Source organism: Mesocricetus auratus, unplaced genomic scaffold (genome assembly GCF_017639785.1).
Source record: "Mesocricetus auratus isolate SY011 unplaced genomic scaffold, BCM_Maur_2.0 Super-Scaffold_100020, whole genome shotgun sequence".
Classification (NCBI taxonomy): domain Eukaryota; kingdom Metazoa; phylum Chordata; class Mammalia; order Rodentia; family Cricetidae; genus Mesocricetus; species Mesocricetus auratus.
Window position 1 is genome coordinate 40,966,907 of NW_024429201.1, and position 24,023 is coordinate 40,990,929.

General features: G+C 43.9%; 2 protein-coding genes across 10 annotated transcripts in view; one reads left to right on the forward strand and one right to left on the reverse strand.

Moving 5' to 3' along the window:
* The window catches only part of Ttc37 (tetratricopeptide repeat domain 37), a 93,248-nt gene extending 88,605 nt beyond the window's left edge, over positions 1 to 4,643 (reverse strand). For 2 of the 3 annotated variants that reach the window (XR_005869908.1, XM_005065703.4), the window contains exon 1: positions 4,535 to 4,643. The gene's annotated coding sequence lies outside the window, so the exon portion shown is untranslated. The other variant, XM_013125902.3, reaches the window with a different exon arrangement.
* Positions 4,644 to 4,695: 52 nt separating this feature from the next.
* The window catches only part of Arsk (arylsulfatase family member K), a 37,290-nt gene continuing 17,962 nt past the window's right edge, over positions 4,696 to 24,023 (forward strand). For 2 of the 7 annotated variants that reach the window (XM_040729061.1, XM_040729062.1), the window contains exons 1-5: positions 4,696 to 4,953; positions 8,318 to 8,530; positions 11,750 to 11,909; positions 18,511 to 18,793; positions 21,065 to 21,236. In XM_040729061.1, coding sequence (XP_040584995.1) covers positions 4,701 to 4,953; positions 8,318 to 8,530; positions 11,750 to 11,909; positions 18,511 to 18,793; positions 21,065 to 21,236 — 1,081 coding nt within the window. In that variant the 5' untranslated portion in view covers positions 4,696 to 4,700. Of the gene's footprint in view, positions 4,954 to 8,317; positions 8,531 to 10,401; positions 10,636 to 10,931; positions 10,956 to 11,749; positions 11,910 to 18,443; positions 18,794 to 21,064; positions 21,237 to 24,023 lie in introns of those variants that run through there. The other 5 variants (XM_021223608.2, XM_005065522.4, XM_040729063.1 and 2 more) reach the window with 5 other exon arrangements.

The window sequence follows — 24,023 nt, forward strand, 5'->3', positions numbered from 1 at the left end:
CCAGAGGATATCAAATTATAAGACTTGGAGGACCAGCACATCTGCTGCAGACATGTGTTCCCAATATGTGACAGGGACGCTGCCCCCATAAGCTCAAAACAATATGGTTACCTAAACAAGACCTGGGCAATGACAACACTAGCTAACATGCCAACATGAATGGTGGAAATCTCAAAAATCTCCGCCTACAGTTGAAGAGCTATAGGCAATTCATGACTGCTGGGAGAGGAATGAGATCACTGATTGGTTATCCAGTACCAAGTGGTCAGTCTTAAAAACATATATAAAAGAACAACAATAAACTGACTCAACAGGTTGTGTGTATATATTCATGCTTGAAGGCATTACTCCATGGTGCAGGAAAGTTGTGTCTACCACGCAGATCTCACTCTTTGTTCTAGATGTATACTGCCATTTAAACCCTCTAGGAAATCCAATGACCACAACACAGCCAACTGCAGCAACCAGCTGCCTTCTTGAAAACACTAGCATGCTCCAGAATATAACTTGAGACATTACTGCTTGTGTGTGTGTGTGTGTGTGTGTGTGTGTGTGTGTGTGTGTGTGTGTTTAATTCAACCATTACCAATACTTTCTAATACCTTTTCAAGGCTTATTGGACTTACAAGTATGTACATCTATGTGTTTCCCAAAACTGACTGGTAGTCCTTTAGGAAATTCTGTTGTTACTTTGGATATTAAAAGACCTGCAGAGGTTCCAGAGATCCTGAGTTCCATTCTCAGCAAACACAGGGTGGCTCACAAGCATCTGTAATGAGATCTGGTACCCTCTTCTGGTCTGCAGGGACAGAACACTGCATACATAATTTAAAAAAAAAAAACTGCAGATTCCATAAGGTAGGCCCAGACTGTTCAACTGAAGACTTCTCTAACATCTAAAAAGCAGAGTATTTTTAACTAAAGCAACCTGTCTCTAACATGGAAATCATCAGCTTTTGATGTAAAATGATAGACAGACAGACCTGAGCCTGTTGTGGGGATAATTGTATCCCCCTGCATTATATAGTGATTTCTTCTAAATCAAAATAATCCATCCTGGAGGGAGGTTTAAGATTCAGAAAGCTTGGGCTGGAGAGATGGCTCAGAGGTTAAGAGCACTGACTGCTCTTCCAGAGGTCCTGAGTTCAATTCCCAGCAACCACATGGTGGCTGACAACCATCTACAATTCAATTTGGTGTATATATAATAAATAAATAAATCTTTAAAAAAAAAAAGGGGGCTGGAGAGATTGCTCAGAGGTTAAGAGCATTGGCTGCTCTTCCAGAGGTCCTGAGTTCAATTCCCAGCAACCACATAGTGGCTCACAACCATCTGTAATGAGATCTGGTGCCCTCTTCTGTTGTGCAGGGATACATGCGGGCAGAACAGTGTATATGTAATAAAAAAAGTAAATCTTTAAAAAAAATCTGAGCCAGGCGGTGGTGACGCACGCCTTTAATCCCAGCACTCGGGAGGCAGAGGCAGGCGGATCTCTGTGAGTTCGAGGCCAGGCTGGACCGACAGCCTCCAAAAAACAATACAGAGAAACCCTGTCTCGTAAAACCAAAAAAAAAAAAGATTCAGAAAGCTTATTGAGGCTCAACAAATAAACAACTCACAAGTCTCAGAAATCACCTGAAACTTACATTATTGACAAGACTCTTCCCCCAAGGTTAAAGGAGCAGTAGCATGGGGCAGGATACTCTCCAAGTAGCTGAGCTATTAGCAGGTTATACAGGGAGCTTCAAGAACACAGACTTTATCAGTCATCACCCTGAGTCATTCATGTTCCTCTAAGGAAGCCCTCAACCACGTTCTGTATGTAAGCCCCAAAACTCTTTAAGGCAGCATGCTGAACTATAGCAGAGTTACTCTGATCTATCACTGGTGCCCTAGCTGGGGTGCACAGATGTTTCTTCATGTTTTCACAGGAAGACATACAACACCCCAAAATTCACACATCAAAATACCAGCCCCACTGCTTCAGAAAACAACAGTATTTGCCAAGTACAAAGGCAATAAAGGCCAAATGAGGCTATGTAAAAAGCCCCTGATCCAATCTGTCACTCTTGAAAGAAATGTAGACATACCCGGATGCACATGCATAGAAGACAGATCAGGTGAAAACATGCTGAGGTGACAAGACAGTGACAACAGCCTCAAAGAAACCAAACTTGACAACTCTTTGATTCTGGACTTCCAAACTCCAAAATTATGAGAAAATATAGTTATGCTATGGTATTTTGTTATACCAGCCATGAACCAGAGCTCCTATCCTGAATGCTACCTAACTGCATAAACACTTGCACACGTAGAAGTTTCTTGGCTCACTGGCTGAGTAAAGTCAGTCATTAAACAACGAAGAGCCCTGAAGTGAAACGATAACTAGCAGAAGAACTGGGAAAAGACTGAAAAGACGACTAATGGAGACGAAGTACAAAGACAGGCATTTATCCACGCAAAATCAAAAAGTAATGAATAAATGGGTGCTGAAAAGTAGACAGGTTTGGCCAGGAGGTGGACCTCGTAAGTTTAAGGCCAGCCTGGTTTACAGAATGAGTTCCAGGACAGGCTCCAAAGCTACAGAGAAACCCGGCCTCAAAAAATAAAAAACAAAACAAAACAAAAAATCAGAACTGTAATACTTGAACCTACACACGTGTAAGGAACTTACTCATAGGAAGGTTAGTATCAGGGAAGATGAAGACCTATATGTGTGGTGACATATTATTTATGATTAAATAAAGCTTGCCTGAAGGATCAGAATGCAAAGCTAGCCACAGCCATAGAAGCTGGGCAGTAGGGGCACACCCTTTTAATCACAGGACTCAGGACAGAGGCAGATGGACCTCTGTGAGTTCACCCTTGGCTACATGAGAGTGATTCAGTCTAAAAGAGAATCAGAGCTCACACCTTTAATCCCAGCACTAGGGAGGTGCATAAGATAGGAGCAGGGTCTCAGATTCTGACAATTGGTCTCCAGCCACGTTGAGGACACGATCTCCCCAGCACTGGTAGAGGTAAGAGCTCTCTGGTGGCTTGGCTGCTTTGCTTCTCCGATCATCTCTGGGTTTTTATTCTTCATGCTACATTACAGCTGGACAATCCACCAGGCAGGAACATTCTAGGTCCCACTGAACATCAGACAGAAGCAGGACTAGAAGCCCCTTAGATTCTGGTAGCACTCTGTCCCTGGGTCCCTAAAACACCTATGTTGCATCAACACACTGTAGCATCTGCTGTCTCTGACACAGCAAGGACAGAAAGAAGAAAAAACAGATGTGCTCCTGTCATCAAGACCAGGGCCTGAACACTACTATGCCAGAAGAGAAAACTATGTATCATTTTTGTAACTGTAAATGCCAGTTGGCATTGCCTCTGTAAAATACGCTGTACATTCCAAATGAACTTAACACAATTTGGGGGAGTGTGCCCTGCTTCTGAGGCAATCTACTTGGATACTTTATGTACGCTGGGTCTTTCTCCCCAGGAGTGTATATTCCTCAGGGACTAAGGGTGTGCTTATTCATACCCACACATATCTATAGGGTGAGGCTGGACAAGCAGCATTGTTTACTAATAGAGATGGAACTCGGTAGACTCATAAAAATTTGCAACTGGAGACAAAGTATTTATGAGTTAGGGCACCGGCTAATCAATTTCTTCTTCGAATAGTTTCCTTGCAAAACCCTGGAAAAGTCATTTAACCTCTCCCATCTGTTTTATCATTTGCAAAGTAGTCCGAGTGAGGGCTACAGGAAAGCATGCTACACAGTAAACACACAGTGAGGGCTCAGTACACACCACTATGCATTAGATATGTAAGGTATTTCCCTCGTAATTATCCTGTACAAAACACTGCCAAGATATCAGAGTTAAGTTTTTAAATAAACAGAACAACTCCTTTCCTGCCAGAAAAAAATCAAAACAACTGATTTAATGTACAATTACACATGCCGGAAGCTATAGTTAAGTGAAGAATTTGACTCTGACACAGAAACTTGCTTCTTCCGGAATTCTCTAAAGGAATCTAACAATCGAAAACGGAATCACGTTACTCTGCACCCAACAGTGGCACAACAGCCCATGCTTCTTCCTTCTAGACCCGATGCTTTCTTTCTTTCTCCTGCCCCGCAAGCCCCCGACCCCTACGCCTCTGCGACTCTGAAGGCCAAGGGGCAGCCAAACCGTTCCGCGTCAGGGACCCGAAACTCACGGTGCACGCTCTGCTCCTCTCCCTACGCCAGCACCACCCCTGCTGCCGGCCGCAGGAGGCGGCCCGGGGGCAGCTGCACGGGAGCTCCGGGGCCGCAGGCGACCCAAGCCAGTGCCCAGCCCGCGCTGGGGAGGCCCGAGGCCGCAGCCCCTCCAGCCTAGGCAGGGCACGGCCCCTCAGCACGCCCAGCTCCGTGCCAGCGAGCTTCCAGCCACGCTGTCCCGCACCGCCCCCCTCTCCCCTGACCACCTAGGCTGCCCCTGGAGTTTAACTTCTGCTGGAGCAACCAGAACCCACCTGGAGCACGCAGGGCTTACCTCAAAGTACAAATCTGGAAGACGCATGCGCACTCCCCCCAGGCATCGCTCGGAAGGGGCTGAGCGTTCATTAGCTCCGAGTTTGATTAACACGGGCTTTACGTGGCTTAAAGGCGAGAGCGCGGACCCCACCCCCGGCGTCGCGCGTGCGCGTGCCCTGAGCCCGATGGGAGTTGTAGTTTGGCGGTGCCACCCACATTGGCAGTTCAGGGTCGCTTCCGTGCCCGTTGCTGGCCTGCAGTCCGGAGGAGGCGGGCTCGGTGGCCCCGGCTGGACGCCCCTGCCGGCCGGCGATGCTGCTGCTGTGGGTGTCAGCGGTCGCAGCGTCCGCGCTCGCGGCGCCGACCCCGGGAACTCGAGAGCACGAGATGCGAGTGGCCCGGGCCCCCAACGTAGTGATCATCGCCAGCGACTCCTTCGTAAGTGCCCCGAGGGGGCGAGCGGAGAGCCTCGCGGGGAGCGCGACCCTGGTGTGTCCACGGGGACACGCACAGTGGCAAGCAGGCCTCGAGCTCCTGGCCTCTGGTGGTCCTTCTGCCTCCGCCTCTCCAGAGGAACCGCACACCCACGGCACTGTTAATGTCAGACATGGTCCCCTGAAGCGTTTATGCCATCCTTAATTAATTGTTAATAAATGTTTAACCTGTGTCCTGGCGTAACTCAGTTTTGAAGGGAAATGTATTATGCACTTCCATAAACGCTTATTCGTTTTGCAGAATGACGTGCCAGTCACCCACATTGGCAAAAATTAATGTTAGGTGTGTAGGCTTTTCAGCGGATAAGGATGGGTCAGGTGTTCTGGCACTAGGGTGTCACAGAATACTGAGTGTCTGGAGCTCGGGAGCCAAGGACCACCACAGGTTGCAGTAAGCTTGGCTGCTTTCCTCAGTGTATCTGCTCTGCTCCCAGCTGGGGATGTAAATACATGCATATTACAAAGTGGTTGAACCTAAAAAACTATATGCTGTCAGTAAAAGGAATGATGAATTACATTCTTCTTTCGTGGACAGGGTTTCTCTGTATTGTTTTGGAGGTTGTCCTGAAACTCGCTCTGTAGACCAGGCTGGCCTTGAACTCACAGAGATCCGCCTGCTTCTGCCTCCCGAGTGCTGGGATTAAAGACATTCGCCACCAACTCGCGGTGATGAATTACATTTTATATGAGTACATTTATATGAACTTCCTGTGTAGAGACAGGAAGTAAGTTCGTAGTTGCCTCAGTTTTGGGTAAGTCCAGGTGATGGCTAAGTGTTTTATTGGGAATGATGAAGGTGTTCTAAATGACTTTCTGAATATACTAAAACCTTTGAACTGAACACTGTAAATGAGTAAGTTGTATGTAACTTCTATCTGGATAAAATTTGTTTTGTTCTTAAGAAAAGATAGGAAGCCCTTCTGCTTGGACTTTAAGGACAAGGGTCCCTGGTGGACCCCCACATCCAATACACTGCACTTCCCCACTGTTGCAGCTTCAGTGGTGTGATGGTTTGAAACACAATGGTCCCCAAAGGGAATGCCCCTACTAGGAGGTGTGGCTTTGTTGGAGTGGGTGTGGCCTTGTTAGAGGAATGTGTCACCATGGGGGCAGCCTTTGAGGTCTCTTTTGCTCAAGCTTCACTCAGTGTGACAGTCCACTTCCTATTGCCATCTGATCAAGATGAAGCCAGCACCATATCAACGTACATGACTCCATACTCCCCACCATGATGAAAATAGACTGAACCTCTGAACTGTAAGCAATTGAATGTTTTCCTTTGTAAGAGTTGCCATGGTCATGTGTCTCTGCACAGCAATAGAAAACCTTAGCTAAGACAGAAGTTGGTGCCAGGGACTGGGCCATTGCTGTAATGGGCCAGACCATGTTTTTGTCTGGAGGAATTTGGATTTGGTACTTGGATTAGGAAACCAGTGGAATGCGTTAGGCACAGCTTATGGGCCATACTGGTGGGAGCATAGAAGAGAGTGGTGCTGGTGTGGTGTGATGAGCTCAAAGGGTTGCAGAAGAGAAGAATATTAATATATGGCATAGAGGATAAAGTGAAGAGTTTTGGATTAATTCCATTGGCAGAGGAAATCCCAGAAAAGCTAGTATAGAATCTTTCATGTGGTTATTAGTGCTAACTCTGAGGAAGATTTATAATGAAAAGGAGCAAGCTGAACAAAGCATGCCTTAAAAAACAGTGGGAAAAAAAGAACACTAACTAACCATAAAATGGTGAGTGAGCTGGCTGGGAACCAATCCAGCAAAAAGTATTTCTTCTTGGTTTCTAACTCTTGGTATCCTGCTTGAGTTCCTGCTCTGACTTTTCTCAGTGGTGGACTGTGACCTGGAACTAATAAATCTTTCTTCCCGTAAATTGCTTTGGATTATGGTTATGTTTGTCACAACAACAGAATAAAACTAGAACAATGCTTGAAATCTAAACTTCTCCTTTGATCCTCCTTGGCCAGAATGATAATGGTTCAGAAGCAGCAATTAGAATTTGTTAGAATTCATAGCCACAGCTGGGACGTAGTTCACGTAGTACAGTGGTTGTCCAAGCATGCACAAAGCCCTGGGTTCGGGTACCAGCAGCACATAATGACGGCACAGTAGTGTATGCCTCTGACCCCAGCACTCAGTAGGTGGAGGCTGAGAATCAGAAGCTCAAGGTCATCATAGCAAGTCAAAGGCCCCCGGGATACATGAGACCCTGTTTCAAAGGAAAAAAGTCTATGTTTGTGCAGATTACACACATAAATCATAAGTATTCACCGTTAATTTGCTAATGTTCTTTTCACTTCTCCCCGAAGGGTGCCTGGGAATAGAACTCTATTTTATATCACCATTGTATACTCAGATATTGCAAGGTGCCTGACACATAAACACATAGGTACTTAAAGTTTGTTGAAATAATTTTTAAATCATTTTTTCATTCTCCAAAAGTACTTTCCAAGAAGTACTATAACTTAATATATGCAAATGAATTTCAGCATAACACTTTCAAATTTTATTTGTGTACTAGACCCTTATGGCATACCACTGAGCTTGCTTTTTATTCTTTTTGAGATTTCATACAAGCATATCGGAGTCTTTGGGGTAGTAAATTTTGTGTTTAAAATAAAGGGAGAATGTTTGGGGGGTATCGTAATCAAAGATGTCAGAAGCCCTGGAATGGAATTACAAACAGGTGAGAGCCATCATGTGTGTGCTGGAAGCCAAACCCAGGTCCTCTAGAAGAACAGCCAATGCTCCCAGCTGATAAGCAACCTCTCTAGCCCCTAAACAAATCTATTCTTATGTGTGTCAATGATAAGTAATACTTGTTATTAAATGAGTTTATCCTTCTTTTCGGCCTCCTTCTCCTCCTCCCCTTATTTTTCTTCTAATACTTCCTTGGATTTTAGCATTCCATGATCTTGTTCTTGATTTAACAACCTGAATTTTGTAGCTTCCTGTCTTTGGTTCTTGAAGCCCAACATTGATTTAAGCATGGGTAATAGTGCTATGAAACAGCATCATAAACGAGGACACTTTCGCGTGCAGTCTGGAGACGGCAATGAGAAGAACATGATGGCCACCCCGCTGTTGTTCTAGCCTGTGGTGGTTATGTGGAAGAAGAGGCACTGGGTTGGGAATAGGGGAGCTTAGGTGGCAAAATGGATTGTTGCACAAGCCTGGTGACCTGAGCTTGCTGTCTGCATAATAAAAGTTAAAGTAGAAGAGTGGGGATGGACGCCTAAGGTTGCCCTCTGTCCTCCACATGCTAGGTGATCAGCAGTGGTTGCATTTCTTTATTTCAGGACGGAAGACTAACACTTCAACCAGGAAGTCAGGTAGTAAGACTTCCTTTTATCAACTTCATGAGAGCACGTGGCACCACCTTCCTGAACGCCTACACAAACTCTCCCATCTGCTGTCCATCCCGTGCAGGTATGAATGTGCTGATGTTGATGGGAATGGGCTGAGCCATAGAAGGACACCTAGATTTAAGACGCCATATGCAAAAGGCTCTGGTAAGCTCACATCTAGTGCCTAGTAAATGTGCCTCCGTATAACTGCCGTGTGTCCTAAGGGGTGAATGTTGGGTCATTTGAATTTCTCATTTTTCTGAAGAAGGGCTTTTTCTTTCCTGGGATACTGTCTAGGTCCTGTGTTGCTATTTCATTTCTTCATTTGACTGTTGAAGCAGATGAGTAGGTACCCATGCTTCATGGCGTTCTGCAGGAAGTCTTTCTGTGAGGGTTTAGGAAGGAGTCAGCAAGCTATCTTGGATACTCTTCCCAGACAGAACTCATATCCATGCTTGTCTTAAGTGTCCCTAGTGATTTCAGACTGCATTTCATCTCTTTCTCTTCTGCCCCAAATTACATCTATCACAGATCTAAGCGCTCACCTTATTGCAACAATTTTACAAATACCATGTCAAGTATTGCAGGAATCATAAGCCATAAGTTTAGAGAATGAAAGTTTGGTTTTAAGAGTCTTGTCTGAGGTTGTCTTCCTTTGCCTGTCTGCCATGGAACCTGTAAATGACACCAACGTCTGGTTTATGAGCCACTGAGATGATGGTCTCTATGGTTTCAGTTATAACCACCTTCACTTTCTAGGATAAAGCATGTGGGGAACCTTGGCGGATTCCATGGCGGGCAAAGGTGACCTAAGTGGGGACAAACACAGCAGGCAGACAGAGCTTAAGTGAGTTTTGTTAGAAAGGGAAGGGGGGAAGGAAAGAGAAAAGAGGTAAAGAGACACAGAGACAGAGAGGACTGAAGAGAAGAGGGAGACAGGAAAAGTCCTCTCTGCCCCAGGGGAACAGCAGGAAAGAGAGCATAAGTGGGCAGTGGTTTTTCTTTTAAGGGGTCCTCTGCACCAGCTTGCAGACTAGTAGCCATGGAAGCCTGGGCTGACCACAGTACTGCCTGAGTGCATTCTGCCAGGTGACAGGGGTGGCCAGCAGAGTGCCTGAGTCCTTAGATTCCCACCTTTTCTTGTTATTAAAAAGGTGAGGAGTTAGGCTGGCAGGTTAGGGAATGAGGGCAATGAGTTCTCAAGACTACTTCCTGCTGACATGGGGGGTGTCAGCCATCTTTGGGGGACCTGGGAATGCTGGGGTGCTACCACGTCCTGGGGTAGCTGGTTGCTGTATCACAGTCCTGGATGTATGGAACTCTATGGCACCTCTTAGACTGGCAAGGTGTTGGCAGAGCAGAGAACAAGGTTAAGTTTAAGAAAAAGATTTTTCTTAGGTCCTGGTACTTGAGGGGAGGAGGATCTTAAGGGTGGGATCCCCGAGGGGTCCCAAGATGAAGGAAGGGAGTCCTGGGACCAGGGGAAGAGTGAATAATATTTATCTGCAGTGAATCTGTCCTGTTTGGGTGCGTCCAATTCGGCTCTCTGTAACTTACAAGAATTCTTTGTGAAAAGATAAATTTTAGACACATTAGCACTATCTGGTAACCAACGGTTAAAGGAACCCTACATTATCCTAATTGATATTTCAATGACAAAGGACATATCATATGTAAAATCATGTTTGCTAACTTCTATCCTGCGTTGACCAGGAGCCCCAGCTAGGGTTAAGATGATTCTAACCCTCAGTGAGCCCTTTAACGGAAGTAGCCCAGTTTCCTCATCTACAGAATGCTACGGGTGCCCTCACAGTAAACACGGTTGTCAAGTGCAAGAACAAATGAGAAAGGGTTAGCAAACTCTGGAAGTCTCACTAAGGCGTCTTCCCCAAAAAAAAAAAAAACAAAAAAAAAAAAACAAAAAACATATTCTGACAAGGAATGACAGTGATAAAAATGATTGGTGTATTCTTGCTGCATTTGGAGATATTCTAAATATCTTCTAATATTTTGGTGTATGATCCTCATACTTCCAGGAGCATGGTTATTGGTATTAGCCCAGTTTGCAGAAGAAAACTAAAACAAAATGGTCAAATAACGTGAGAGGACATACCAGAACTGTTGTTATTGTGATTCAAACCCCACCTCTCAGTGAGTATTTTCTTAGATCAGAAAAGAAGAGAGGGGCTTGGAAGATGGCTCACTTGATAAAGTGCTTGCTGCCAGGCATGAGACTGGAGTTTGAATACTCAGCACTGTGTATTAAAAAGGTAATGATAAATTGGGTGTGGCAGTGCATGCCTGGAACGCTAACAGACAGAAAGATCCCTGGGGCTTGCTGACTAGCCAGTCAAGCCATACAGCAAACTCCAGGTTCAGTGACAGAGATCTTACCTTAAAAACTATTTAGGGAGACACCCTAGACATGCATATGCACACAGGGGAAAGAATGAGCTTACTGTGTTTGCACACAGAAAGGAGAAAAGGAGAAGTGTTTGTTAAGATTTGAGAGAACACATAACATTCTTGTTTCTTTCTTTTTCTTAGAAAAACCTGGTGAAAGATAATGAATGGAAAAGTCCTTGAAGATGTAAGGGAAACTGATGTAGGATGTCCTTATGTAGGCTGCATATATATGTTGCTTTTATTGGTTGGTGAACAAAGCCGTTTCAGCTAATGGCCAGGCAAAATATCCCTAGGCAGTATTCCAAACATGGATAGAGAGAGAAGGAGGGTGAGGTCAAATGCCATGTAGCCACCTGGGAAACAAGATGCCAGGGCATCACCAGTAAGCTACAGCCATATGGTGATACACAGATTAATAGAGATGGGTTAATATTTTAAGAGAGAGCTAGCTAGTAAGAAGCCATTGGCCAAACAACAGTAATTGATATTCAGCCTCAGAGTGGTTATTCCATAAGCAGCTACAGGGACTTGGTGGGTGGAGAGAAAACTGGTCCAGTGGGACCAGAAAAGAAGGAGAAAAGTCCCCTTCTACAGAAAACAGTGTCTATAACTGTCAGTCCACTAACTTATGCTTTAAAAGATTAGAAAAAATACAGGTAGCTTTTATGACTGAAAAACACCAAATGTGCAAGCTTTATGTTTAATTCTAGCCATAAATACAACAAATACCTTAATCAGCTTAATCTCTAGGCCTTGGTGGGTTCATCTGAAGAATAGAAATACAAACTGCTTGTAGGGCTTTCCCTCTGATAAAATGAGTAGAATGAGAAATAGCTGGAGACTGTCTCAAGTGATGGCATTCCTTATTCCAGGTCACAGACTGTAAAACAGCCAGCCACACTCTCAGAGTAACTGTTTATAGTTAAATTGTTAAGCTTTGCCTTAATCAGTTTTTTTTTATTTCTCTTTTTCCCTCAGCAATGTGGAGTGGCCTCTTCACTCACTTAACAGAATCTTGGAATAATTTTAAGGGTCTTGCTCCAAATTATACAACGTGGATGGATGTCATGGAAAAGCATGGCTATCAGACTCAAAAATTTGGAAAACTAGACTATACTTCAGGACATCATTCCATTAGGTAAAAATTAAAACAGAGAAGTTAACCCAACGCTAGTCACACATTCACGTACTCTTTACCACAAGGCTTAAAATCATTTTCTTATTCCCTCAGTTGTGCCAGTTTGGCTAAAGCTTAACTTTCTTTAATCTTCTGAAACTATTAAAATTGTTAATATCCTGATGGGTTTTTGTCTAAAACATTAATATCTATAATTAGTGAATTTTAATATTTGTGAAATAATTTAGCCTGTGAATTACTTTGTGAGTTTCTGTCATATAACACTTTTTTCATTTTACAATCTTTGTAACAGTAGACTTCTATTTACCTTTGATAGTTTTCTAGACCTTGAAACTACTATAACTTTTCTTTCATTTTAGTAAACCTTCAAAAGACAAGCAGATATCTTAGTAGGGATTTGGCTCAGTGTTAGAGAATGTGCTTATATGCACAAGACCCTGGGCTCTACCCACACCACCACAAACATAAATGAGCAGCTAAGATTGTGTTGGAGAGTAAAGTTGTAGAACCAGATTGCCTAATTTTGAATTCTTGTTTCAGTAATTACTACTAAACTTGTGGTTGTGTAATCTTGAACACACCTGAGCTCTCTTAACTTTAATTAATGTGATGACTGAACTAGATAATTATCCAGTAAAGTGCTGACATGCAGACCTGAAACTTACCTTAACACTATTTTCCTACACAAATGATTGGCCCTGGCTGGTATCTGGGATCTTGGGTTTCAAAGGTGTTTTCCACCATTCTATAACTGTAAACATGGCCCGAAGTGTTTGTTTGGTGTGATTTATGGTAAACAATCAGCTTTCTTCAGAGACAAGAAGTTTGGTATAGGGTAGGTCCAAGGTGCCCAAATGATTAGCCTTCAGTAAAAAGTTCTCTTAAGTGAAAATACTACTTCACATGTATTGAATCGCAACAGTGTGTCATCCCTTAGTCACAGTTTCGAACTGGGAGAATCTGGGTACCCTAGCTCTCTGCTCGGAAGCCTGTGTCTGGTTGGGTATCTCTTTGTGCTGATTTTGCTTTGTGCACTTTGATGTAAAAGCATACCCCAAGTCCTACAGTTCCTCCTGCAAACCTGGGACTCCCAACAAAAACACAAGACTAGGCAGCACCTGTGCTCAGTAAGTGATCGTTGCGAGTGACAATAATAATAATAATATTGATGAGAGATGATAAGTGAAAGAACTGAAAACCAAATGTCATAAAAGTAGCACTCAGGGTGATGAACTGAACAATGTCCCACCCAGACGTCATGAGCACTGGGTCTGTAGAGCGTTAACTCATTTGGAAATGATCCCAGTTACAGATGTAACCGTTAAGCATCTCAAGAAGACAAACTCTGTACTTAGGATAAATGAAAATGCAGTACCTTCCACTGTTGTTTAGCAGGAGAAAGGCACAGATGCATAATGGGACAGTTAAGGTCAGAAGCAGGGACTGGAGTGAAACCAGAACAAGTTAGGAATGTGACAGAATCCCTGGAGTCACCATAAACCAGGACGACAGCCGACAGTCTCGCAGAGCCTTTAGGAGGAGTATGGCTCTGCCGACACACTAGTCAGACTTAGTCTCTGGAGGTGTGGACGCACACACTGCTGCTTTAAGTGACTCATTCGGTGGTAACTTATTAAGCAAGCCCTCAGGATGTAGTCCAGTGAGTTTGCAGTTAAACCAATACTAGAATAATCTGAATATTAATACTGGAATTGTCTGAGTATTAACACTGGAATTATCTGAGTATTAAAACTAGAATAATCTGAGTATTAACACTAGAATTATCTGAGTATTAAAACTAGAATAATCTGAGTTATTTTGTTGTTCTTTCTAATATTAAAGTTCCCTCCTTTTCTGTGTTTAAGATATAAAATATAGCCACACTACGAATTCAGAAGTCATGCTAACATCCCGAGTCTCCCTCTGTCTTTCATCACCACGCGTTGTTGGTTCTATATAAAGCATCCCCATCTTACTTGATTACTGCCCCCACCAGGTTCCTGTCATTCCTGCTTGAGTTATCAAAATGGCCTCTGGGTGATCTCATCCTCAGTGGTGATCTTTAAATATACACTAATCGGTCACATGACTTACGTGCTTTGGGTGCATTATTATTCTCTCATTTCACTAGAATCCCACACCTGCTGCATGGTTTCTGAGACCACGCCTGCGTACTGTCTGATTTCATGCCACGCTCTACTGCAGCACATACCTAATCTTACTAAAATGTCCTTGATGTGGTTTTCACCAGGGACAAGGTGGGTCTTCTGGGTCTGAGTCTCCCTGTGTTCTGCTTTGCTTTGAGAATGTAGCAGAGAGAGAGTGCAGACAGCACAGTGTGTGAGCAGTGTTACCCTGTCTACATCCTTGTCCTGGGCAAGTCTCTTACTTCTCTAAGTGTGGGCCCCGTATAAGTTGGAATCTAATCACTCATTGAACAGCTGAGTCTTATCTGGTTTAATATTGAAGATGCTATAACAGGAGTAAATGAAAGTAAGCGTGTAGCGGTGCCTGGTACAGAATAAACATCCTTTCGGTGGGAAAGATTGGATGATGTGGAATCCAGTCAACAAGCCTTACAACCCCTGCCTTTTGCGATTGCATGGAATTGCACAAATTTCTCCTGAGAGCTGCCCCCACGGGCTCCTATATTTAAATACTTGGTCCCCAGTTGGTAGAACTGTGTGGGAAAGGTTGGGAGGTGTAGCCTAATTGGAGAAGGTGTGTCATTGGGGGTGGGCTGTGAGCTTTCAGAAGCTCACACAATTCCCAGTTACTTCTCTCTGCCTCGTGCTTGTAGACTGACATGGGAGCCCTTAGCTACTGCTCTAGTACCATGCCTGCTGCCCTGAGGCTCCCTGCCATGATGGTCATAGCCCCTGAAACTGTAAGTCCAAATAGATGCTCTTTTCTAAGTTGCCTTGGTTGTGGTGTCTTATCATAGCAATCAAAAAGTAAGTAGGACAGACATGGAATGAGCCCGGAGGCATTGTGGAGACAGGTGTGGTCATGCTGCTTTTGGAAGAAGTGTGGAAGACTTGGGAACCGTGGATTAGGAAAGCCTTTGAAAGCTATAAGTGGGGATTAGTGGGACATCCTAGTAGGAGCTTGGAAGACAGTGGTACTGAGAGCAGTGTGGAATTATGCAAGTCCAGCTCAAGGTTTCAGAGGAGAGCAATATTAGAAACTGGGCTAGAGACCATTCTTGTGATATTTTGGCAAAACTATGGCTGTTTCCTGCCCTTTCCTCAAAATTTGCCTGAAGGTAAACTGAAAAATAATGAATTGATTTTCTTGGTCCAGGACATTTCAAGGAAACCTAATGTTGCCTCTGTGGTATGATTATTTGTTATCACTTTTATGCAGGTCTACATAAAAGGAGAATGAACAGGGCAAAAGGAAACACAAAATGCCCAGTTAGAGGAGTAAGAGTTAATGATAGAGCCAAGGCGGACACTCAGCGTTGAGAGGCCTGGGGCAAATGGAATAATGGAATAATGAGAGTGGCTCGGGCCAGACCCCACCCAGCTAATCATGCAGCTTGTAGAAGAAGAGGGATTTCCTCCTCAAGCAGCTACCAATATAATTCAGGGAGGGGCCAAGGTCCATCTCAAGCAAGCACAGGAACTTGGCAGCATCAGGCCACATGCTTCAGGTTTTAGAGTCCTGAAGGATTCAGGAAGAAAGGGTTACAGAACCTTCCTGGGAGATTAAGGAAACCAGCCAGGTCAGGTGTATGGAAGGGAAGTTCCTGCATGAAGGACCTGAGAGGCTATTGAGTGGGTGAAGCTGTAAAAGTGAAGCCTAGACAGTGGTGGCGGTGGAGACACCAGAGCCGTGGGATGTCTGCCAGGGACAGCTGCTTACAGGGAGGCGGACCAGACTAACCAAGAGAAGTGTGATGCTGTCAGCAAAGCTGGAAGTGTGGCACCGTCTAAGCCCTTTGACTTCACACAAGGAGCTACAGGATAAGAGTTTGTCCTGCTGGTTCTGGTCTAGCTTGGGTTCATTATTTCCTCAGTATGTCCCCATCCTCTCTTTCAGAATGGTAATGTGTGTAAGTTGATTGTGATTTTATGGAATGTTACACTTAAGAGATTGCCATAAATTTCAGAAGAGACGTTGAACTTTGGCCTTTTCAACAGTGTTGAGATTGCAATAGATTATGCGGACTTTTAAAGTTAGACTAAGTGAATTTTGCATTATGATATATGAAAGCCTGTGGGGGCCAGGGAGTGGAATGTAGTGGTTTCAGTGAGCATGGCCACTATAGGCTCATTTGTTTTAAAACATGGTCCCTTTTGGTGGAACTGTTTGGGAAAGATCGAGAGGTGTGGCCTTGGAGAAGGTATGTCACTGAAGGTAGACTTTAGGCTCCTGCTTCTGAACTGAGGAGTGATGTCTCAGCTGCTGCTCTGGCACCGTGCCTGTCTGCCTGCTACCATGACCCTGCCATGCTGGTCATAACCCTGGAACTGTAAACCCCAGATACAGTCTATAGAAGTTACCTTGGCCATGGTGTTCTATCACAGTAATGGGGAAGTAACTAAGACAATATTCTTACTTCTGGAATGCCATGAAATGTTTCCATAAAATGAATTCACAAGATTGGGGGTTTCTCAGGGTATCAGGAGCATGACTGTAATATAAGGACTTGCATACATTGATTAGGGATTGGATTATCAGTCTTCAGCCAAGGCCTATTACACACTTCTCTCAATGGAACTAGGAAACAATTTTGAATCCAGTACAGGTTTAGTGGCCCCAGGGGCAGGCATCAATGGCACTTTGATCCTTAGTCACCTGGCTCATGACTTGGTTTTCGGATCTACTCTGAGCCTTGGGTTTTGTTTAACTGCATCACTCCCAACCATGACCCCGCAAAGGATCGTAAGTCCAACTCACATTTCTTGCCAGAATTTTCATAATTGCTGATCAGGGTAAGATTTAGTCTCTGATATAAAATATGAAAGTAAGAACAAATCTGAAGTTTATTCATAATAACAAAAGAGCATTCAATAGGGAATGGTGGATTCCTTTTTTAACATAAAATTTATTACATGGTTCAGAAATTTGGAAGGGAAATTTTAGAACTATCATTTGCCTATACAAAAGAATCATTGCTTCTCCAGTTCCATCAAAAACAGTGTGGAGAGGACCAGCAGAGCTGTAGAAGTTAGACTGGCAGGTTTCGTGGGAGACCCAGAAAGCTGCAGTTTTGCTACGCTGCTGCTTCACATTCAAAAAAAGCTCGTTTCTCATAGTTGATGCAATGTGTGATTTTTCTTCGGATGCACTTGCTACTACATATGTTATTCCTTGTTACCTATGAGTTGTACCCGCTGTTATAGCAGGAGACCTGGCACAGAAAACCTCACAGACAAATTCATGCAGCAATTAGTTGGTGGTATGTTAGGTAGTTTCCTGTCTGTATTAGAAAGGAAAAAGTCACAGTTTAGTGAAGGGTGATAATAAAGTCAGATTTTAAAGGTGTCCATGTTTGTAAAAGAAAACTAGGCCGTTGTTTTCTGTTGGGGTTGTTCTCTGGATTCTTAAAAAATGTTTCTAATCCGATAGAGCACTTCAGAGGCACTTATACTAGTAAAGACTGTAAACATGTTTCTCGGCGATGCTGAGTGTCCTCTGCAAACAGCAGTGTCAGCTTCATAACTCTGGACATTTCTTGAAAACAGCAAACAGTATGTGATAAAGACTAAAATTGAGTTAGGTCATTAATGTGTAAGTCAGGCAGCAAAGACAAAAACATACCTAGACTCTAGTGACTAAAAAAGTTGCATCAATATTATGACAGTTCAGACCATGACCAAAACAGAGCATATTAAAACATAGAATTTAGAAACATAAGAAGTACAAATGGGGGTAGAAGCTTTATAGTGATGCAAAGAAATTATAGTGACTTTGGTTAGAAATGGTCTCTTCTGAGAGAAAGATACTAAAATGCTAGAAAATGCAATGGGAAAAACACTAGGAATATGAAATACTGTAAGTACTGTCTTTCTTAGGGTTACTATCAGTGTGATAAAGCATCATGACCAAAGCAGCTCTGGAAGAAAGGAGTTTATTTGGCTCACGCTTCCACAGCACTGTTCTGATATCACTGAAGGAGGTCAGAACAGGAACTCCCTGCAGGGCAGAAACCTGGAGGCAGGAGCTGAGGCAGAGGCATGGAGAGGTGCTTCTTACTGACTTGCTCCCCATGGCTTGCTCAACCTGCTTTCTTATAGAACCCAGGACCGGCAGCCCAGGGCTGGCACCACCCACAATGGGCTTGGCTCTCCCCCATCAATCAGTAATTAAGAAAGTGCCTGAAAGCTGAAGCAATTTCTTAATTGAGGTTCCCTCCTTTCAGATAACTCTAGCTTACGTCAAGTTGACATAAAACAAGCCAGCACAACTGAATATCTTTCTCTAAGAAAAATTAACTAATCTAAGCAATCTGTAATAATCTTAACACAAATTAATAATCAGTTGTTTTCCACAGTTTTTAAATAAGTTTCTCCTGTTGCTTTCCAGCTTTGTTTAGGCAGTTTCTAACCCTGCGTGAGTGTTCTCTGATATGGCTGTGTTCTGACACCCTCAGTAACCGTGTGGAAGCGTGGACAAGAGACGTTGCATTCTTACTCAGACAAGAAGGCAGGCCTGTGGTTAATCTCATCCCTGATAAGGACAGAAGGAGAGTTATGGAAAAGGACTGGCAGAACACAGACAGAGCGATCGGCTGGCTGAGACAGGAAGCCGCTAACGACACCAAACCATTCGTCCTTTACTTGGGGTTGAATTTGCCACACCCTTACCCTTCACCTTCTTCAGGAGAAAACTTTGGTGCTTCTACATTTCGCACATCTCTGTATTGGCTTGAAAAGGTAAGGATTCTGTGTGTGCTCAAAAGTCGACATTGATATCACATGCAATGACACCTGGTGTTGGCTCAGTTTTTCACTTTTATCATTTTTATGGAAAAATTGGAAATTTATACTTTTAAACTGAAACAGTAATGGTTTTGTTAAAAGGATGATATATTTTGGAAATAAAATATTAGAATTTACTAACATAAATTTACATATGTCTATAAAAAGGAGCTGAAAGACATTATCTTTGGAGTGTGGGCAGGCTTCACATCCCCAGTTCAGGATAATAAAAATAACGATGCAGAATAAAACTGAAAAATAATCTTAATTGTCAAAAGGAAGAAGATACCCTTTTTTTCTAAAAATTTTTAAAACATCTGTCAAATTATATAAAATTATGCTTTGGTTTGTCAAGATAGAAATAGAAAAATCTATTATTTAGAAATGCTTGGGATCAGTGTAATAAAAAGTGTACTAGGTACAGTATGAGCCATGCCCATCTTCCCCTGTGCGGTGTGAGCAGTGCCCGCCTTCCCCTGTGCAGTGTAAGCAGTGCCCGTCTTCCCCTGTGCAGTGTGAGCAGTGCCCGCCTTCCCCTGTGCAGTGTAAGCAGTGCCCGCCTTCCCCTGTGCAGTGTGAGCAGTGCCCGCCTTCCCCTGTGCAGTGTGAGCAGTGCCCGCCTTCCCCTGTGCAGTGTGAGCAGTGCCCGCCTTTCCCTGTGCAGTGTGAGCAGTGCCCGCCTTCCCCTGTGCAGTGTGAGCAGTGCCCATCTTCCCCTGTGCAGTGTGAGCAGTGCCCGTCTTCCCCTGTGCAGTGCCCGTCTTCCCCTGTGCAGTGTGAGCAGTACCCGTCTTCCCCTGTGCAGTGTGAGCAGTACCCGTCTTCCCCTGTGCAGTGTGAGCAGTGCCCGCCTTTCCCTGTGCAGTGTGATCAGTGCCCGCCTTTCCCTGTGCAGTGTGAGCAGTGCCCGTCTTCCCCTGTGCAGTGTGAGCAGTGCCCGCCTTCCCCTGTGCAGTGTGAGCAGTGCCCGTCTTCCCCTGTGCAGTGTGAGCAGTGCCCGCCTTCCCCTGTGCAGTGCCCGTCTTCCCCTGTGCAGTGCCCATCTTCCCCTGTGCAGTGTGAGCAGTGCCCGTCTTCCCCTGTGCAGTGTGAGCAGTGCCCGTCTTCCCCTGTGCAGTGCCCATCTTCCCCTGTGCAGTGTGAGCCGTGACCGTCTTCCCCTGTGCAGTGTGAGCAGTGCCCGCCTTCCCCTGTGCAGTGCCTGTCTTCCCCTGTGCAGTGTGAGCAGTGCCCGTCTTCCCCTGTGCAGTGTGAGCAGTGCCCGCCTTCCCCTGTGCAGTGTGAGCAGTGCCCGCCTTCCCCTGTGCAGTGCCTGTCTTCCCCTGTGCAGTGTGAGCAGTGCTCGTCTTCCCCTGTGCAGTGTGAGCAGTGCCCGCCTTCCCCTGTGCAGTGCCCGTCTTCCCCTGTGCAGTGCCCGTCTTCCCCTGTGCAGTGTGAGCCGTGACCGTCTTCCCCTGTGCAGTGTGAGCAGTGCCCGTCTTCCCCTGTGCAGTGCCTGTCTTCCCCTGTGCAGTGCCTGTCTTCCCCTGCGCAGTGTGAGCCGTGACCGTCTTCCCCTGTGCAGTGTGAGCAGTGCCCGTCTTCCCCTGTTCAACAAGCATCTTCTCTTGACTTTGCAGATTGTCTATTTCTCTCTTTATTTGGATCAACTCTCTACATTTTTACTCTTTGGCTTCCAATATAAACATATCTGTAAAAGTTCCTTCAATGTGAACATTTTTACCAGTTTCTCTATGTGACTCTCAATCCTTTTCTTCAAACTGGTCTTCCTTGTGATGATTGATGTCCAGTCCTCTGACTGTGATTCTGAATTCTTTGAGAGAGCTGCACTATGAGCATCCCAAGACTAGCCTTTCATGGATTATGTCCTATATGTGTAATTTGAATTCACTCCAGTCATAGCACTTTTCATCTCTTTACTGAGTGTCCATCTTTGTTGAGTCTTCTTTCATTATCCACTCTTGTGAAGTGTCTCATGGAGTTATCCTTGGGAGACAAATCTGTTCTCTTTATGACCTTTCGAAGAAAGCTTATCAAAATCTGAAACACTCCTTCTCCAGATAGTGTAAATGAGGGTTACTCTTGCTTGGAGAATTGGCATACTTCATTGCTGTTCTTTTCAACCATCCTGTGTATGAAACATTGTGAGGTTTGCCACAGATACCTGTTGGGAGAAAGGTATATTGTGACTTTGCTCGTGTAAAGCTTTTTCTTCTTCCTTTTCAGGTAGCTTATGATGCCATCAAAATCCCAAAGTGGCTGGCTTTGTCAGAAATGCACCCTGTGGACTATTACTCTTCCTATACAAAAAACTGCACAGGGAAATTTACTGAAGAGGAAATTAAGAATATTAGAGCGTTTTATTATGCTATGTGTGCTGAAACAGATGCCATGCTAGGTAGGTGGTATAATTAGTAAACAATTACAGGGAAAAAGGTACGATTTCCCAACAAATTGTGACTGTGCTGGTTGAGGCTTGCAGAAGCATCTCAGATATTTCTTAGGTCCCTCAGACTTAGAACTTTGAGGCTCTTAGCTCACAAAAATACATTAACAACAGAATAAAGGGCCCTTTCTATTTTAGTTATTCATAAGTTCTCAGATTTGTTCATACATAAAAAGTCATAGTAAGCAGTTTTCTGTTTGAAACAAAGCACTAGTGGCCTTCAACATGTCTGTACTTGGCTAAACATGGGAGCATGTGACAAGCACATAATTGTGAGGCAGCTTTGCTTCCAAGACAGGACGAGTTTCACATTCCAAACACTGATGTAGAGGAATCAGTTTGGTGATTTGCAAACACCTTCTTTGGAATCCCAGGAGAATGGTCATCAGGTGTTCGATGGATAGAGGAATTAAACTAACTTTTCTCCGAGCAGATGTTAATTTCTTACATATGCTTAGTATCACAGGTTATCAAGTAATATTTTTATGTAATGATAGAAAAAGTCACTTGTTGATAAAAGTTGTAGATGAAATTATTTCTATAATTTTCTAGCTCTAAGGTAAACATTCTCTGTGTAGAAAATATCTTCAGTGTAAATAATTAACACCCCAATATTTACTGCCATTTTAATGGTTTTACTGTACATGTACCAGTCTCATTTTAATGTCTCTAATATTTTTTTAAGAGAGGGACTCGTTTGTTAGCACTTATAGTGTTTCCACACTTGTAGCAGATTCATTCTCCCTAGACCCTTTAGAGTAAGGCTTACCCCCAGCTCAGATCCATTTCCTCTGTTGCAATCATTGGGTTTCCTGACATTCAGGCTCAGAGTCAGCTCAGACAAGCCTACTTCCATGAGATGGTTGTCAAAGAGTTCTCTCTGGTCACATTAATGCTGTTTCCACTTCCTACATTAGGAAACCTTGTTTTTAAAAATCAGCAGCTGTTTTGATGACAAGTTGTTTTCACAACATAGTGTCACTTACTTTGCTACATTTTGGGGGTAGAACATAACTGCATTGGTGAAGTGTGGGCAGCACTTCTTTCTGTATACAGAAAGACTTTGAGGACAAACAGTGTTTGTTATTAGAGGTGTTCACTGAGTAAATAGAATACAGAGGAAGAAAAAAGGAAGCCATGCAGGCACATTATTTATATAATCAATGTATATATGAAAAATAGCAAGGACTTTCAAGTTTTCAGTGTGTGTGTGTGTGTGTGTGTGTGTGTGTGTGTGTGTGCTTGAGAGTAACCTTGAACCCACTATGTAGCTTAGGCTGGCCTTGAGTTCCTGATTTTTCTGCTGCTGTCTCACAAGCACTGGATTAGTGCACACCACCACACATGGCTCCAAGTTCTCCCTCATAACGATATGCTAAGCTTTTCTTTAGCCATAACTATGACAGTTAGTTTTGATGTAGCATATGACCATTGGGCCATATTTCATTGGTATTTCCTGACACTGGAAACGTTTACTCATCTGCATTCCCCAGTGGCTTTCGAAGGTTTGCAAGTACATTTTCTAATGTGGAACACTGTGTGCTCTGTGCTGCAGCAGTGGAACAGCACAGCTCTCCCAGTGTCTTCAGCGTGAAAAAAGAGTGAGCAGATGCTGAGCCTGGCTGGGAGCAGATGTTGTAGGGAAGTGACGTGAACTGTGGAGGGACAGGTAAGACTGGGAAACTAACAGATGTCTGGGAGACGCTCCTGAGAGCTGTTGTGAGGTCAGGCCAGCAATGTAAATCAAAAACAAGGATGTTCCAGCTAGATGAAGCAGAAAATACGAAGGCCCTGAGGTGGAGAAATAGTTGTAATGTCTTAAATTGGTGTTTAATTCTTTAGAGAGAGAAATGGACAATATATTTCAAAATACTCTTTATAATTTTTACTTTACATACATATAATAACACATACTCTTCCATGCATGAACATTAAGAAAGAAGAGCAAAGAAAGTTATATCACAGAGCATAGATGTGGACTTCACAAAGAGGTCGGTAAAATGCTTGTCATCAAGCTTAGAAGGAGGAAAGAACCAACTCCCAGAGTTGCCCTCGGCCTCCACCCCAGTACTATGGCTCACGCATGCTCATAGACACACATACGTATAGATAAACACCAGGTTTACAATGCATTAGTGCGTCTGTGAAGAAACCAGAGGGAGCTCGGGGAACAGAGTGATTCAGTGTGTGGGGAGAGCAGGGAAGGCTTCCCCAGCTAATGCTTGAGTTGACTCATGTTACAAGGAAGGGTAAGAAAATGGACATTCAGCACAGAGGTACCAGAAAAGGTATAAACTAATCGACTCTTCAGGGTACACTTTTTTATAAATTTTTATTTAAATTAGAAACAATCTTATTTTACATACCAATCTCATTTCCCTCTCCCTCCCCTCCTCCCATGCCCCCCACCTGTTGTTCTTTCGCTTAAATTTTCCAGGTGTGCGGTGGAACATGAACCAAGAGACACATTAGCCATGGAGTTTATTAAAGGGCGACAGAGCAAGAAAGGAGAGCAAAGAGAGTAAGAGAGTGTAAGTGGGCAGGGTCTGTCTTTTAGAGGGGTCCTTTGCACCTGCGTGCAGACTGTACTCATGGAACCCTGGCCTGACCAAGGTACTGCCTGAGTGCATTCTGCCAGGTGACAGGGGCTGGCCAGCAGAGTGCCTGAGTCCTTAGATTCCTACCTTTATTTATTATTAAAAGGTGGGGTGTTAGGCTTGGAAAGTTAGAGAATAAGGA